General features: G+C 35.0%; 1 protein-coding gene across 1 annotated transcript; it reads left to right on the forward strand.

Moving 5' to 3' along the window:
• The first annotated feature begins 10,510 nt into the window (after positions 1–10,510).
• LOC105058494 (peptidyl-prolyl cis-trans isomerase FKBP12) lies at positions 10,511–18,909 on the forward strand. Its single transcript, XM_010941444.2, has 5 exons — positions 10,511–10,653; positions 12,960–12,993; positions 13,101–13,162; positions 17,639–17,691; positions 18,609–18,909. The coding sequence occupies exons 1-5, from the start codon at positions 10,566–10,568 to the stop codon at positions 18,708–18,710; spliced, it is 339 nt and encodes a 112-aa protein (XP_010939746.1). The 5' UTR covers positions 10,511–10,565; the 3' UTR covers positions 18,711–18,909.
• The last annotated feature ends 405 nt before the right edge of the window (positions 18,910–19,314 follow it).

Raw genomic sequence — 19,314 nt, forward strand, 5'->3', positions numbered from 1 at the left:
TTCAGTACACTTTCGCTTGCGAGTATCCGATATTTTTTCAAATCAGATATTTTTTATGACTTCAAGTTGTTCTAAAATTTTTGATCCAATTAACTCTTTCGGTGGTGGACATCGATCGGACTTACCATCAAAGAATTGATTATAATAGATCCTCCAAGAATAATTAGCAGGAAGAAACCATCGATGACCTATGAAACATATTTTCCGTTTGTGCTTTAATGTAAGAAGGATGCATCCCTATTACATATTGGACATACCAGATATCCTTTGGTGCTCCATTCAGATAAGTTTTCATATGTCAGAAAATCATTTATAGTCCATAATATCGAAGCATGCAACTTAAAATTACTTCGACTCACAGAATCATATGTCTGAACCTCATTTTTTCATAACTCCTTCAGATCATCAATCAAAGATCATAAATATACATCAATTTCATTATCTGATGCTTTCACACCCAGAATCAATAGTGATATAAAAATAAATAATTTTTTCATACAGTTTTAAGATGACACATTGTATACAACTAGCATCACAGGCCACATGCTGTAAGAGGTACTCATATTGTCAAAAAAATTAAATCCATCTGTCGCTAGACCAAGCCTGATATTGTGCGGGTTACTCACAAACTGCGGATACTTTGTATCAAAGTCTTTCCATACTAAAGAGTCGGTCGGATGGCTAAGTATGTCCTTCTCCGAAATCCACTGCTCATAATGTCATCTCATTTCTTCAGTTGTCTTTGTAGACATATATAATCTTTGAAGTCTTGGAATCAATGAAAAATATCTTAAAATTTTTTGAGGTATCTTCTTTTCTTTCCTATTATCAATTTTGTATCTAAACTCACTATAATTTAGACATTCAGTTACTTGTTCGTTATCCTTATAAAATAATATGCAGTCATTTTTGCAGGCATGTATAGGAGTATAGCTAAGTCTAATTTTTTGCATGTATATTTTTACCTGAGAATATGATTTTGGCAGTCTCTCTCCATCGGACAGAGCTGCTTTAATCAACATTAAAATTTGATCAAATAACTTCTGACTCCATCGGTTCACGATTTTGATATGAAGCAATTTTATCAAAGACTCTAACTTTGAAAACTTTATACAGTTTGGATAAAGTGGCTCTCGTGCATCCCTTACAAGCTTTGCAAACTGTTCAGAGATCCCTTCTATCTCAAGCTAGATATTATGTTCATGATCAGAATTACTTTCAAATGCAGCAGTATTCACCTGTATATTCGAACAAGCACCTTGATATAAATCATGTAATAATTCTTCTATACCCGTATATTCGACAGATCCATCAACATCACTATCATCTTCAGTATCGTCATCATCACGCACCACCTTATTCGAATCATCCTCTCCATACCATGTCCAACAAGTATATTTCTTACCCATACCATATTATAGCAAATGCTCCTTAACAAGTGTTATGTGATGATATACCATATTGACACATCTCTTACATGGATACTTTATTCGACTAGCACTGTTAGCCTTATACCATGCAAAATCAATAAAATCTTGAACTCCTTTTCGGTATTCAGGTAAAAAAATTTCTCTAGCATTTATCCAACTTTTATTGATATTCATCTAACAATAAACACAAAATTATTAACAATCAAAAAAAATTTTGTGGTATTCAGGATCTCGATCTGAATTTCGGACTGAATCGCATTTCAAATTCCAGTCAAAATTCAGACTCGGATCTAGATTCGGATCACTTCATACAAAATAATACATATTAAAAAAGACAAACAGACTGAACATTAACACAGAAAATGTGTGGCCCTATCCCTTTATGAAGTAAAAATATATGATCCTATCTTTTTCAATCATTACTAACAGGTGTGGCTCTATTCCTTTTAGAAAAGTAATAATCTCATTATTATTATTAATAAATATTTTATCTTATTTTTATAAAAATTTTGACAGTATCTCTCCATAGTTCTTCAAGTATATGATGTAGATATGGTGCCCACGCACCCTATCCACCACATATCTGAAAAATAATAGACAGATAACTATTGAATATCAGATAATGAAATGAAATATCAACTATTAATAACAATAATATTATTATTTTTTCAAAAAAGTTTGAATACGGAATATCCAAATTTCGATCTCGATGAAAATCAAAACTTGAATGGGAATTTACGGCTCAATGTAATTTAAATACCATCTCTGAACGTGCATTCGAAGATGGATTTCTAATTTATCAAAAAAGAATAACTTTGTATTGAAATTTCTTGATCAAAAATTTTAATAGAATTTTTTAAAAATAAAAATATTTTTTTTATTTATCATTTTAGCAACATACAAAGCAGAACATAAAATAATTTAATTATAACAAGCAACAGCAATATGCATTGTGTTAGTGAAAAAATAATCAATCAAATAATTAACTAACTTTAGTAGTAATACTAAAAAATAATATACAATAATTATAATAATATGCAACAATCATAATAATTCGGATGTCCTAGCCCGGCCCGACACAGACCCGACCTGACCCGACCCGACCCGACTCCACCCAACCCACCCCAGCCCGACCCAACCCGGCTCCACCCGACTTGCCCCAACCTTTCGGACCCGGTCCGACCCGCCCCATCCTAGCCCGACCCGACCCGACCTGACTCAGTCCGACCAGCCCTAGCCCGACCCGACCCAGCCCGACCTGCCCCGCCCCAGCTCCGTCGTCATCGGCCCCAGTCCGACCCCCCCGGCTCCACCGACCTATCCCGACCCAACCTGACCTAGCTCTACCTGACCCATGCCAGCCCGACCAGACCTGCTTCAAATTTACCATCCCCGACACGCAGCCCACAGGCCCCATGTGACTGCGGGCCACCGTCCCGGCCAGGCGGCCATCCCGGCACATCGACCGCGGCCCGTAGGCCCCATGCGGCCGTGGGCCTCCATCCCGACCCAGGCGATCATCCCGGCACGCCGGCCGTAGCACGCGGCGGCTGGCACGACCGTCCCGACACGCCCATTGCGGCATGCGATGGCTCACAGGCCCCACGCGATCGTGGGCAGCCATCCCACCCCAGGCGGCCGACCGCAGCATGCGGCAGCCTGCAGGCCCGTAGGCCCCAAGCGGCCGCGGGCCGCCGTCCAGACCAGGCGGCCGTCCCGGCACATCGACCGTGACACGTGGTGGCCCGCAGGCCCCATGCGACCGCCGGCCGCGGCACACCCCAAATAAAAAAAAAAGATACTTACTGTTGGTGGCGGCGGAGGAGGTCGGGCCGAGGATGGGGGACACCGGAGGGGACGCCGAAGGGGAAGGAGCTCGGGATGCTGGAGGGGAAGGAGCTCGGGATGCACGCGCAAAGAAAAAATACCCCGGGGAAAGAGGAAAAAAAAGGGTTTTCGATGGGACTTGACGGGACGTAGGGTATTAGCGACGAAAATTTTCGTCGCTAATAATTCTTTTTATCACCAATAATTTGAATGAATAATTATTTATGACGAAAACTAAGTTTCATCACTAATAGTTCCCGCCATAAAAAAAATTTTGCTGGAAAAATTCATGCTTCAAAAATTATTATTTTCAACGAAAATGAAATTTTCATCGCTATTTAGCTTATTAGCGATGAAAATTAAAAGATTTCCATCGCTAATAGTTCCTGCCATAAAAAAAATTTTTGTCAAAAAATTAATACCTTGAGAAATTATTATTTATGACAAAAAATATTATTTCATCATGAAGTATATAATTTGCAATGAAAATTATTTTCTCTCGCTAATAATCAATAAAAAAAATTTTCTTATTCAAAGAAGAATTTTTTTAAATGAGAAATTTAAAATATATCTTGTTCTTCGTATTATTTTCTTCCATTTATTTTTCATTCATTTCTTAATTTGGATAATGCAATAATAATATGTATATATGTGTGTGTATGTATGTATGTATGTATGTATGTATATGTGTATGTGTGTATATATATATGTGTGTATACACTCTTGGTACGAAGCAACAATCCAAATCTCACACTCAATGACTACTCCTGGAACAAGACCAAACCATATCCACTCCTTGGGGTTTGTCTACCACTCCGCTGCCACTGGCTCCCTTCCCCGCAAGCTCCGGCTGCTGGGTTTGGCAGAGATGGAATCGGTGACCATCGAGTCCACTATCATCAGTGATGCGGTCGTTTTCTCTGTTTTCCTTCGAAAATCCACAGTATACACAGATAAGAGTATTGCATGGGGATCGGTGAGTTGTTCTTTGATTGCATGTGTCTTAGATCTGCTCAGAAGTTCAAAACACTTCTAATTTAATCTTATTATGGTTTGGGGTTGTTCTAAATTTGATCCGATTTTGCAATTATTCTTTTAGTTGGAAATCCAAATTAATCCTACCCGTTTGATGAGTCATGTGGTATCAAAATCAAATCATGTAAATACCGATTATCGTCGAAATCAAATCATGTAATTTACTAGGGCACTACGTTCTCCAGCTTGCAGAGCTCATATATGAAGGAAATCAAGCAAAGATTCCTATATAAATTTCAAGAGTCTAACGGTAAGATATTTACAAAGTAGGTGCATGAATATTTCTCGGTTGAAGTTACATTATATATAACTTTTCATGTGCCCCACCATTTGCATCAAGATTTTTTTATTTTGAATATATTATTTTTTAAAATTATTTTATAAATTTTTATAAATATAAAAAAATATATTATAATATACATCCTTCAATATGAAAACTTAATGAAGATTTAAAAATTTTTTAAACACTAGCGATGAAATTTTACATCGCTAAAACCACTTCTAACGACGAAAACTCCTTTTAAGTCGCTAATACTTTAGTTTTTTCAAATTTAAAATTTTATATTTTTTAATTATTAGTGATGAAAAATTTTCATCATAAATAACCAACGATTTGCGATGATATTATGATTTATCATCGTAAATAATTCATTATTCACGATGAATAGTTTTCATCATAAATTATCTTTATTTTTTATTTTTAAAAAAATCAACTATTGACGATGGAAATATAGTTTTACGCCGCTAATACTGAAACAATTAGCGATGAAAATATTTTCATCATAAATATTTGATAATTTATTTTAATTTTTCATCTTTTAATTATTTACGATTAAAAAATTTTATCGTTAAAAGTCGATTATTAACGACGAAACTTGTTCTTAAGTCGCAAATACCTAATTTTTTGAAATTTTATATTTTTTTAATTTTTTAATTATTAGTGATGCAAAAATTCATCATAATTTCTCAATATTTTTTGATGAAAAATTAGTATTCTATCGCAAATATTCTGATTATCTACGACGTTAATCTTTCCATTGCAAATAATTTTTATGTTTTAAGTTTTTAATTTATCTAACTTTTTAATGTATTAACCATGAAATTTTTCTTTGGTAATAATTTTTATTTACGACATAAAATCAAATTTTATCGTAAATAGTTAAATTATTTGCCACATAAATTTACGTCACAAATATTTAAAAATATAAAATTTTTAATTTTTTTTTGTCTTATTACTGACGCAAAAATTTAGTCATAAATAAAATTTATTTATGACGAAAAAGTCTTATTCATCACAAAAAATTTATATTATTATCGATGAAAAATTTTTCATCGTAAATAATAAGTAATTATCGTAAATACTCATTATTTGCAATGTAATATTTTCGTCGCAACTAATCAGTAATTTTTGAATTTTTAAAATTTTTTATTTTTTCTTATGTATTAGAGATGAAAAATTTTTATCATAAATAATTTAGTTTTTATCGTCAATACTTCATAATTTATGATGCATAATTTTTATCGTAAATAATTTTTAATTTCTAAATTTTTTAAATTTTTTATTTTTTGACGTATTAGAGATGAAAAATTTTCATCATAAATAATTACATATTTGCGACGAACCTTAAGTTTTGATCGTCAATACTTTATTATTTATGACGTAAATATTTCATCGCAAGTAATCTTTAATTATTGAATTTTTAAAATTTTTTATTTTTTTTAAATATTAATGATGAAAAATTTTCATCGTAAATAAAGAGTATTTGCGATGAAAATTTAGTTTTCATTGCAAATACTTCTATTATTTACGACGACATTATTTTCATCGTTAATATTTGAAAACTTAAAATTAAAATAAATATTTTATTTTTATGATGATAAATTTTATCGCAAATAATGTGTAATTACGATGAATTCTTTTTTCCATCACAAATATTCATCTATTTACGATGAAAAATAATTTTTATCATAAATAAATAATTATTAGCGATGAATTTTGATTTTTATCATAAATATCCTTATTTACGATGAAATATATTTCAGTCGTAAATAAATTCATCGCAAAAAGTGACATTTTTTGTAGTGTATATACAAAATATATTTATTGATATATTTAAATATATCCTAGCTTGATCAAGTTGGATTGAATTTTTTCTAGTTTGAATTAATTTTAATCTTACTTTGCTTGTTCAAACATTTTTTGTTTAGCTTCAAATCAATCTTGATTCGATGTTTAGTCGCAAAGGGGATTGGGAAGTGGGATTTATTGGAGAGGGGATGGAGAAAGCACAAAGAGTTGTATTGTAAAAGAAATTCAGGAGTGTTTACTATTTTTTTTTTCTTTATGTTTTTTGTTTGTGCGTGTGGATAGGGGTCATCCTATAATGCTTCCATGGGACAAGATAAACATGTGCTCGCTTGACCGTACATAGAGTTACATATACATCATTCCACCTTTTTTTTTTTTTTTCTTTTTTGCATCATTTTTAGAATAAAAATCGTGATGTGAGAGACTGAGCTGCTCTACTAATTTTGAGCGTCTGCGTAGATTCATACATTCAGAATTATATTATTGGTTAAAAAAAGAATTTGTATCGTTACTTTATTCATTAATCTCTCTGAAAAAAATGATAAACAAATTAAAATATTTTGTGTGTTCATAAATCTCCATCATGATCGCATTAAGTAGGGAAAAGTGAAAAATAAGAGACAGTTTGAGAATAGGTAGACATGTTTGAAGTATAAAGGCTAAAATAAAATAGATTTTAAATTTGAAAATATTGTATAAAAATAATTTTGAAAATCATCTAACAGTTAAACATTAGGTAAGATTAAAATCTTAAAGTACAATACATAATGCACGATACCATGAACTATATTTTCTCATCTCATCTTGATGATATACGAGAACCTCCTACTGGAGCTTTCATCAAAGCATAGAACTATCAGCTTTTATGTTTTAGAGTAACAGAGTCATCCAATTGTGAAACTCAATCTTAAACGAATTGACGGTCATCCATACTCGTTAAACGGCTCAACAATCCTTCTTGGAACAGGGGGAAAATATTCTAATTATGAAAGATATAAAAACATGACTGGCTAACACTACAAGATGTATGGTGTCCTATTTCTTTCAAGAAGCAAATAAAGCAGCAGATTACATCTCTAAAACAGGAAAAAATATCCATTGCAATGGTGATACCATGTCAAATTTGTAACAAACCAATGACAGCCTTTATATTTCATCAATTGTCGTGTATTTCATCAATTCTTGTGAATTATACCTCATACCATCCTGTGTATTTCACTCATTCCCGACTGGTGATTGATTTGTTACAACAGTGACGAGGTATCACCATTGCAGCGAAAATTTTCTCCTAAAACAGCTCTGTCTCGAGATGTTAATTATTATCTAGGCGACATGTTACTTGTTGAGTACAGCTAATTGTAGAGGAATATCCTTCATCCAAAGGCAGTGGGGTTGATAATTCAGAAGTTCAACCAGAGGAACACTCCCTCTCATCTTCTTTTCATGCAGGGTCCAAGGTCATTTTCTCTCAAGATGATCATAAGGAGGGCTAGATTCTGGAAGGCTGCTTATGGGTGCGACATAGAGTCAAGGTATCATATGGTACAATAATATTTAGAGATAGTGCAGTGGGCTCACAGGTCTCATAGAGATTGGTTATCTTTTAATTATTTGCTACCAGGAGGGCCACAACTTATATACTTCAAAACCACATTGCTGCTTTCGAAACTCCTTGCAAATTATGTGATTGATGTCACAATGCTCCATACATGCTGGTTATCTTGCATTGACTTTGGAATTCATTTTATCGACTCTCTACATTGTGTGATATATAGTGGCTGGGAATTTGGTAGCTTACACACTGCACCACAACTAACTTTAATCACATCATGTTTGGGCCCCAGAATGCTATGGCTGCACATAGACTTGGGACCTTTATTGTTGTTGAACCTCCCTATCTCTCTGTTAATATTCCTCATGAATTGGCTCTTCTATATGGGTGCCCTAGAATATGATGTACATAAGAAGGCTTCTTATGCATCTTGTTCTCATTATTGTAATTACCCATATCGGTCCTTGCAAGAATATATTGCTGCATACCTATATCAAAGATGGTTCTGTAAACAAAGGTGGTATGGGATCCTATTAGATGCAATTATTCTTCTCAACATGGATAGTAGGATTCACTACTGTGATAGATGCACCGCATCATAATATGGGTCATTATCTCCTTCAGGAAATTTTGCTGGCCAACGAGTTCTAGGAGGTGTGTGGTACTCTATTACTTGTTATAAAATGGATCCTCTTTTTATTTGGGTTATGATAGTTGGTAGCTTTAGGCTCAATATATTTCTCTCTCTACTCTAAAAGTGTTCTCTGATAACTTCTCTAAAGGAGACCAAATCATTAGTGATATTGTTGGGTGTGTTTAGATTAGAATTTCATTCAATCGTATATCTGAATTTCTCTTTGGGTGATGAATGTGCAGACATCCAAAATACTGCTCTAAAGGAGAGGGCTGGCTTGCAAAATTGGTTTTCTCATCTTGATTAATCCAAGGAGATGTCATATCTTTTCGTATTATTATATATATTACCATATGTGTCATAATCTTCTTATATCTTGTGTCGCAGTTTGTTCGTTTTGTATGTGTTTTAAGTAATGGTAGAACCCCCTTGGTGGCTTGATGACTATTTTTTTGACGGGAGCTAGAATACATGCTTGTTTCACCAAGCGCTTGGTGTTTTTGAATCCCAACTACTAATTAGGTTGATGTAATATCAGGTAGAGCACTGACTCTGAGGAGCTAGCTACTTTGAATTTTTGTTTTCTCTGAAAAATAACAAAGCTAGTAAAATTTGTGCAAGTAAGACACAATCCATCACAAGCTATTAGAAATCCAATAAACTTAAAAACTATATGATAATCTTTGATCGGGTTTATTTAGTCAAATAATTGGGGAACATAAAGTGTGAAAGTACAGAATTTTTTTGCTCAATGAAGGTGTTAAAAAACAAAGACTTTGATGAAGACACAAAATCTCTTAACTCAATGGGATACGTCCGTGACAACCATCTAAATAGCCGAGCACACTTGAGCTCTTCCAAAAAAAAAAAAAAAAAAGGATGAAACTGAAATTGTTGAATATGAGATGTAGCAATTCAACGACTACTTGTTGATATGAGATGTAGGATAAAAAAAATTTTCATACTTTGTGTCATCAAGCACTTAGTGCTCTTGAATCACTATTATTTTATCTTATTAGATGAATATAACATCAACCAGAGCATTAAGCAGCAACCCAACTCGAACTTTTATTTTTTTTTTAAATAATAGAGCCAGTAAAAAAAATGATGTAAGGAAGGTATATCCATCAACAGTTATGAGCAATCTAGCGAACATAGGAACTATATAACAATCTTCGATCATGCTCATTCAGCCAAGTTCATTGCATTGAGGATTTTCAAAACATATTATATCCATGTCAAGATTAGAGATCCAGTATTTTACATTAATGCAAGCTTTAGTATTTTATATCAAAATTTCTGAAGTTAGGATATGCTAAAAAAATGAAACCCCATGTAAAGTGTATGCCCAACACCATTTATTAGAGATATCTATTATTCATCCATCTCTTTTTATTCTGATATCCACTTGCATAGCACGTGAGAAATAGTGTAGCACGATAGCTGACATGCCCAGAGAGGTTGGCTCCACTTTCCCAACAAAACGAAGTCTCCAGACTACACATGCGAAGACATGATTTGCAGAAAACGCTGTATCCTGTTTTGGGATAGACAGCTGAATCATGGGTTGGGATAACCAGGGTTGGAACCATTTGCGCAACAAAACAAGGACAGTTTCTACTGTAGAAGAGAGAGAAAAAATGGCTGTGTCCTTTTTCTTTATTTTCTTATATATATAAAAAAAATCCCAGACAGGCGTCCACCGTTGGATCTCCCAAAGAGTGTTTCGAGATCGGTGCAGGCGACGGTTCGGGTCCCTTGAGAGCTGGCGCGATCCAACGGTCCAGATCGCGAAAGAAGATCGATCATCCTTTCGCGCGGAAGGTACAACCCCAGCTCCAGCTTTCCTAGGGTTGCCAAAAATAGTACGATTCATCCATATATATATATATATATATATATATATATATATATATATATGTAAATGGTATCCATCCTCTCAGGTAAAAGTATCAGCAGCTGACCAGCATCCGCGACGAGCAAAAGCGCAGAATAGGGATGGGCGTCACGAAGCAAATCCTCACGGCCGGTCAGGGCCCCAAGCCCGTCAAAGGCCAAACCGTCACCGTCCACTGCACCGGCTTTGGTCAGTTCCCTCACATCCTCTCTCTCTCTCTCTTCGATTCTTCCATTTTTCTTTTCAAAACATTGGATCTTATACTGCGATCGAGAAACCTCCAATATTTCTTTCGGTGCATCTCAAATTTTTTTTATTTTTTTTTTAATTTCTTTTCCGCATAACCCATCTTTATTTAGTAGGGATGGCAAAATTAATCCGACCCGATGGGTATACACCCTACCCGAACCCGATCAAACCCGAAAAATAGGATTTGACTGGGTTTGGGTTCGGATTTGGATAAAACTCGAAAACTATAATACGGGTATGGGTAGGATATGGGTAGTGCTATTTTCTATCCGAACCCGACCCGAACTTATGGATATGGATAATATCCGAACCCATATCTGAATATATATATATATATATATATATATATATATATATACATATACATATATATACATATACATACATACATATATATACATATATATACATATACATATACATATATATATATATATACACACACACACATATACACACACACACATATATGATCTCTCTCTCTTTCTCTCTCTCTCTCTCTATATATATATATAATTATATATATGTATGTATGTATATGTATGCATGTATGTATGTGTGTGTGTTAGAAGTGTGTATGTGCGTATGTATGTATGTATATATATATATAATTGGTAATTCTATTTTTGATTGATAATATACATAAAATTATTTTACTTTTTTTTTTGGGTATAGAATGGACGGGTATGAGTTGGGTATGGGGCGGGTATGGATTGGGTATGGGAAAATAGGTTACCCATGGGTATCCCCGAACCCGTTGGGTATGGGTATGGGTATTTCTTTTCTTACCCGATTGGGTATCGGGTAGGGTTTGGGTATAGGATATTAAGTTTGGGTTTGGGGATGGGTAGTATACTACCCGACCCAAACCCTACCCATTGCCATCCCTATTATTTAGTGTTCCTTATCTCTCCAAATTTGGGTGGAAATTACTTAAAGAGGTTGAGGGGTTTGCCATTTTATGTTTTGGTTTCCTTTTATATAAAATCCCGATAGATGGGTGCGATCGAAACCATGATCTTCTTATTCTAGTTTATTACATGAGAGAAGAGCTATATATACTTGCCATGGTGAATAATCGAGATTCAGAGAGGCGGTCACCGGATGAATTTTCTTGATGAATAAATGACTATTTGGTGATATTCTCCCTGTCGATAGATGGACATTACTTGCATCTGCGCATGTTTTTGTAATGTTCTTCTGTCACATTAATTGTACCACACTACTTCTTAACATGGGCTTTTAGTCGATGCATTCGCATTAATCTTTTGCAACTTCTTGAGTTCCACACGCTATTATGCCTTCTTATGGAATTTGACCCACAAGTTGGAAATTAGATTGATGACAAGGTCACTTGGTCAGGCTTCTTTAGCTTGCAGGAGAACTTCCTATCTACTTTAAAATTGGACTCTCAACTGTGGTTCCTTGCATAAACAAGCATCTTGAGATGCCAGACAGGAACTGACAAGGTCACTTGGTCAGGCTTCTTTAGCTTGCAGGAGAACTTCCTATCTACTTTAAAATTGGACTCTCAACTGTGGTTCCTTGCATAAACAAGCATCTTGAGATGCCAGACAGGAACAAAATCAAGGCTTTTAAGGAGCAAGAAAAGTGCACATTTTTTTTGGTTCTTTGCTTTGGAGGGTATAGATGTTAAGCCGCATGAGATTAAACTAAAGTTCTTTGCAAACAAATAATTTTGGCTATGGAGATCTCATTTCCCATCGTAATACGTAGGACCATGTACCTACGTGTTATGCCTTGGCAAATTCTCAAGCTCAATGCGCTCTTTTTTTTTAAAAAAAAAGAAATAATGTAGAAAACTTACCTTTGAAGATAATATGAATTAAATGTATAAATTACAAACTACCTCGAGTGGCATGTTATTCACGGTTTCTTGATCAAGCAATCTGATGAAACAACGGTTTGGGGTTTTACTTCAGCGTAAACTAATTATATTCGTTGATCATGCATCTTGCATCCCCTTTCTTCCTCAGGAATGTCATATGTTATGCTTTGGAAATAATTATATGATTTACCTTATTTCCAGTGAAAAGAAAAAATCATGATTAACAGCTAATACCATAATGTCCTGGAAGAGTTTTACTGGTTGTCTTTTGCTGTTACTATCCCTAGTTGAATACATTATCTGATATTCTGATTGTTGTAAAACCTACATCAAACTGGTTCTTCTAATCTTATGTGCAAAGACAATGTATATTCTCTAATTATTTTCTTTTATGCAGGAAAGGATGGCGATCTCTCGAAAAAGTTTTGGAGGTGAATATTTTATACTCACTCTATTTTTTTTGGAAGAATAAAAGGTAACATTGTGTTCAAGGAAATGGCTGCTGACAGAAGCTAATTCTGTTGTTGTCAAATTTCAGCACAAAAGATCCTGGGCAGAAGCCATTCACTTTTAAAATTGGTCTGGGTTCAGTCATAAAAGGTAACTCTTTTTTTTTTTTTTGCCCTGGAAATAAAACTTCCATCCTGTTGATTCTGGTTAACATGTTAAGGTGATGATGGTACTGTTAACTTGCTATGGAGAATCATCTAGAATTTATCAAGTATCATGATGTTTTTAAGTTGAATACTGCATGTCTCTTAGTCCACAAAGTGACTGGTTTTTTTCATATTTGAGATATATGATATGAAAAACTGTCTGGATTTTTTTTACTTAGGTAAATTCCTTGTACGTTTCCCATGCAGCACGTTATACGCATAATGAAGTGGGATATATGGAGTTAGTTGATAAATTATTTTATTTAATATCACTTTGTTTTATTTGGTTTGACTTTTGGGGTTTCATGTTCTGTTTTATTCAGATTTTCAATTATGATAACTATTGTTGTTTGGGAAGACTCACATGCCATGCCATATTGTACTTGATAAATATCATGTTATGATTTTTGTTGTGAAGAGATAAAGAAGCCATTGCAATTGAAATACTAGGCCCACTAAGGCACAAGAATGAGGGTTAAGTTGAGACTGTAATAGAATGGGTTCCTTGATTGAAATTTCCATCTGTTAGAAAGTTATCTTATGGCATGATAAATTTATTTGTTCTAAGTATACATTCATAGACAGTGTTAAGTACAATAAATTATTATATAATTATAGTATATTATAAGAGGCAGACTTGGGTAAGGTCGGCCTGATTTGGGCCTAGATTTGGTCAAGTCAAAATTGGATAATGGGAGTCTTATATTGATGATCCAAGCCATTGGATGTGATTTACTAGCTCAAAAATGCTTGCACATTAAAAATCATATGATTTGAAGACCCCTAACCTATGCATCAAGTGATCAAAAAATATATCTAATTCAATTTTATTTAGGTCGTCCAATTTTTGACTACTTGATGCATAGACTAGAAGTCTCTAAATCATATGATATTTTGTATGCAAGCAGTTTTGAGGTAGTAAATCACATTCAACGGTTTGGATCATGGATGTAAGATCCATGATATAGAGTTTTAACCTGATCGGATCTGAGTCCAAATTCGATCGATGTGATTCTAGTTTGGCTCATATTACAATATAATGGCTACAATATAATGAGCATTAATAGTATTAAAGGAATATATATTAAATTAATATTTAATGAGACTATGCTATATTGCAATAGTAAATACCTTTTAACGATGCATATCACGAGCAATGACTTCATAGGCAATATAGGTATTGGCTATATTGTCCGTAAAACTAGCAATGACTTCATAAAGGTAGACTTAGTTGTTTATGATTAATACATAGGAGTGAACACATGGGCAACTTCATAATATGTTGCGCTTGTATTGATATTATTGTAAGTAATGTTTTCAGTCTTGGTGCCAGGTCCCATACAGGTACATTATCAGTGGTACATTGTGCCTTGTGTCGACACATCCTACATTGTTGGATTCGACATAAAACCCATATCATGTGTTGGTATTAGGTTTCTTGATCCCTCATGCTGTATGGATACAATATTGGGTCAATATGGAACACCCCATTCCACCTGTTATGGTTATGGTTCAGTCCTTAAAATGCCAATTGTAAATCTATGATTTGATTTTGGAGCACTAGTATCACCTTGAAATTTTTGGGATCTGACAAATGCCATTTGCCTGTTATAGATTTGGGTTTTGTAAGTTCTTAATTCTCATTGCAGATCTGGCTCAAATTTTCAACCTCACCTTAGGCTTAGTTGCCATTATAAGTATGCCCTAACTAACAGCTTCTTAACCATCTATATGAGCTTAAAAATAACAAAATCTTTTGTCATTCTTCCTTATTATCAACTACCTTCCTTTTACCAAATTATTTTCCCAAGTGAAAGATGGGATCTTTGGTGCCCAAAGGCATTGAAGTACTTGAGTTGGCCTTATGGTTGTGCAGACCCATAAAGCTTCACTCTGCTAACACTTTGATTGGTGGTTGTAGGTTGTGTACTTGGCCTTGGGTGTAACATTAGTTGCAATCCAGGTGGTTGAGTTTCATGCAACTGAACTTTTACAATTTTGCTAGTGGTCCATGTTTACTAGCTGGAACATTCTATCTAAGGTAATGCACATGCTTCAGAATCTTCCTGGGATCTTGAACTTGCACTTGCTTCCTAAGTGCTTCGTTATTAAAGTGTTTCTAAAATATCCGCTTCTCTGCACCTACACTTGCTCTTGATTCTGGCAACTAAGGTCCATGTAGCAGTGAGAAACAACCACAATATCCTACCTCTAATAATTAGTGAATTTATGTGCTTTTGCTATCAGTGCTTTGGGCTCTAATTTCTCCCCTGGATTTAAACTATCTAATAAAATCTGGAGTTTGGTCACCTGGACAATGAGAAGTTGATTAGAGATGAAAATAACAAAATCTTTTGTCATTCTTCCTTATTAACAACTACCTTCCTTTTACCAAATTATTTTCCCAAGTGAAAGATGGGATCTTTGGTGCCCAAAGGCATTGAAGTACTTGAGTTGGCCTTATGGTTGTGCAGACCCAAAAAGCTTCACTCTGCTAACACTTTGATTGGTGGTTGTAGGTTGTGTACTTGGCCTTGGGTGTAACATTAGTTGCGATCCAAGTGGTTGAGTTTCATGCAACTGAACTTATACAATTTTGCTAATGGTCCATGTTTACTAGCTGGAATATTCTATCTAAGGTAATGCACATGCTTCAGAATCTTCCTGGGATCTTGAACTTGCACTAGCTTCCTAAGTGCTTCGTTACTAAAAGTGTTTCTAAAATATCCGCTTCTCTGCACCTACACTTGCTTTTGGTTCTGGCAACTAAGGTCCATGTAGCAGTGAGAAACAACCACAATATCCTACCTCTAATAATTAGTGAATTTGTGTGCTTTTGCTATCAGTGCATTGGGCTCTAATTTTCTCCCCTGGATTTAAACTATCTAATAAAATCTGGAGCTTGGTCACTTGGACAATGAGAAGTCGATTAGAGATGAAAAGCCATTTGGAAGATTGCAGTACTACTGAAGATTAAAGGTTTAATATTAATAAAGCTGCTTATGGGGACCTCCAATGTATAAATGGCTCAAACATATGTTCTGGTAGGATTCCTGCTCCATCATGGTCTTTCAAATATACATCTTGTTCATAGGCCAAGAAAGTATGGAAGCTGTTAGTAGTGATAAGTGGGTTTTGTTTTTTTAATTTGCTGAGATGACATGGAAACTTTATATTTTGTTGTGTACAAAATTGAGCATGTCTGCCATGTTTGCATACAAATTCTATGGAATCTGTGGAAGAGGGATGCCCAGAATTTTTTGAAGAAAGATTCCTATCGAGCAAATATATTAAAATCATGGCTGCTAATGAGGAATTTTTGTTTCCTAGTGAGGCCTCCTGGAAGGCTGGAACTAAGTCAGACTACAGCTATTCCTATGTAATTGGTTTTCTTTTACCAATAGTATTTATATGCTGACAAATAGGGAGCATCAGCAAATTAAAAATAGTGAACTACTACTAAATGAATCATCAGTATAGTTCAAAGCTAGGAAGGAAATGATAAACAGTTCATGAACCATTAATGTAAGCTCTACTTTTATTATCAATTAGGAATATGGTCACTAATGAGCCGTCAGTTAGAAACTAATCAAATTTTTGCCATGATTTAGCCTCATTTAAATCATCCCTTCCTGTTAATGTATCTTGTCAATCAAAATAGGTCTAGTTCTTAACTGAATATATGGTTGCTTCCACCCGGAGATAGACTTCTGATTTTTGAGTAGAACAATATGTCTTTGCGTCAAAGTTTAGCTGCTTTGGACCCAACATGATATCTTTTTCTCATTTATCTTTTTGTAATTCAAGTTTGGGTTGATGCTTTTGCCTTAGTTGACCGTCCATCCAATTTTCTTGAAATTATTCTTGATTCCAAATCTGAACTCAGCTGAATCCATGAATATGTGGGCCAAAATCCTGATTAATCTTACATCAGTCATGTCATAATTGAAGGCACTTATGCTTTGTTTATTTTGTCATCTTGCTGGTTTTTGTCCAGGTTTTCTGATTAAGTATTTTGTGATTTGCATTGAATTCTTATCATTGACTAAAACATCATGGGCGTCTCAAATCATCTGCATTCTGTGCTTGTGTAAGTGTCAGCTGTTCTAAAGGGACACTAAATCACATTTTTTGCATTCTCTTGTTCCTGATTTTAATGTGTAAGCAAGTTCATTATGAATAAAGATCTTATGCCTGTTTATGGATATCATTAGGACAAATGCATGATTCAGGTGAAACAAACTTGATTGACTTGTCCATCTGGCTAAGTATTTTATTACCTAAGACTTGATCCAGCAGTTGGTATGAGAAGCTGTAACTCATTATATCTGTAACATATGTTTATTTGTCTGTTAGCAGCTTCTTGTTTGATGACATGTCTCATGCGTAGGTGTATTAATCAATCATTTATCTTTTATAGGATGGGATGAGGGTGTGATGGACATGCAAGTTGGTGAAGTTGCTCGCCTTCAGGTAATATTCTTCATAATGTTCCTTTAAATGTTATCGGTTGTGTTCCAGTAGTGCAATCGTACTTGTAACTGCAACCTGTTGATATGTAAGACCAAGGTAGTGGCAATATTTGACCAAGGCAACTTGTTTGGGTATTACCACCGAACTCTAGTGTGGATGGGTTTTGCTTCGGTGGATCATTGTGGCACCCTGGTTCTGTGAGCATTAGGCTGAGTCTGCCTAGGAACCTGGGTTTTGCTTAGGTGGATGAGGGGTGCGGTATAGGGTAGTGGGCGGGATAATAACCCCTCATCAGTCTTTATAAAAACTAAAAGGAAAAAAGAAACTCGTTTGGGTATTATGTGCAGAGGTCCAGTACATAATTCATATCCCTGGACAGAAGGTCAGGAGTTTCAGATACGTTCTTTTTTCGTTTCTATATTGGTTTTATCATTTCTCTTATAACCATTTGTTGTTTGCATTGACAAGGATGCATCATTAGGTGAAATGATTCCTGTCAGCAGGCTTGCTCATTTGCGAATGCCAGGATGATTATCTTAGCCTGTCGTCAATATGTGATGCTAGTAGAAGTTTCCCAGATGCTTTTACTTTGAAGCATCCTGTGCTTTGGGGATGGTCCATTGTTTATTTGTTTTTGCGCACTAGTCATTCATATATGTTGCAGTGCAGAAGCATACAGCATGTGCCTCAACATTCCCTATTTTCAGAATAGTCGGGTCTGATAACATCATTTTAGATTTTTAAGTTCTTGGTGACTTTCAACATGTTTCTTTGTGCCCAGCCAGTTGACATGTTAATTCTAGATGCCTTGCTGTCATCATCGAGGCACCTTGCCAGTATTAATATCTGAATAGTTTCCATTGAGTGCATTTCCCTTGCACTCAGACCTTTGCTGACATGTTGCAATCTATTTGCAGTGCACTCCAGATTATGCTTATGGAGCTAATGGATTTCCAGCATGGGGAATTCAACCCAACTCGGTCCTAGTTTTTGAGATTGAAGTCCTCGGTATGCAGTAACTGTACAAATTCGTGGAGCCTGTAGAACCACCAAGTCTGTGTCGATGGAAAAACTCAGTTGTCTGCAAAAGTTAGTATGATACCATAATGTTTTAATGGATCAGTATCCTATCTTAGCAAACTGTTCAGGAGAAGGGTGCATTTGGTGACACTGTGGGACTAATCTATTATAAAACTAGTATAATAAGGGATTTGTGAATTTATGGCTTCTGTGATCTCATAAAGTAGCAGGCTTATTTAATCTCATTTCTGAACAAAAGTGATGATGCTAAGCCTCTTTAACTTATGGTTCTCTACTCATGACCTTCTTCTGGATGGAGATAGATTTGCAAGCTATTGGTACTTGATAATAGAAGATTGCTGTAGTCAGAATAAAAGTTTCCTTATTAACGAATTCATGGACCCACCTTACTGTGAATGAATAGTCATTTGGTTATCAAGACTTATTTTGTAGTCATAAAAGTGTTTTAGTTGGCCTTGCCCAAAGAAAATATGGTAGGAATACCTACACATCAGATGCATCATTTCTCATTTCTTTCGTTTGTCTGCATGTCTGATCATTTCTACCATTCTGTTGGTGTCAACGATCGGTCTTTTTATTTTG

Source organism: Elaeis guineensis, chromosome 15, assembly GCF_000442705.2.
Source record: "Elaeis guineensis isolate ETL-2024a chromosome 15, EG11, whole genome shotgun sequence".
NCBI classification, from domain to species: Eukaryota; Viridiplantae; Streptophyta; class Magnoliopsida; order Arecales; family Arecaceae; genus Elaeis; species Elaeis guineensis.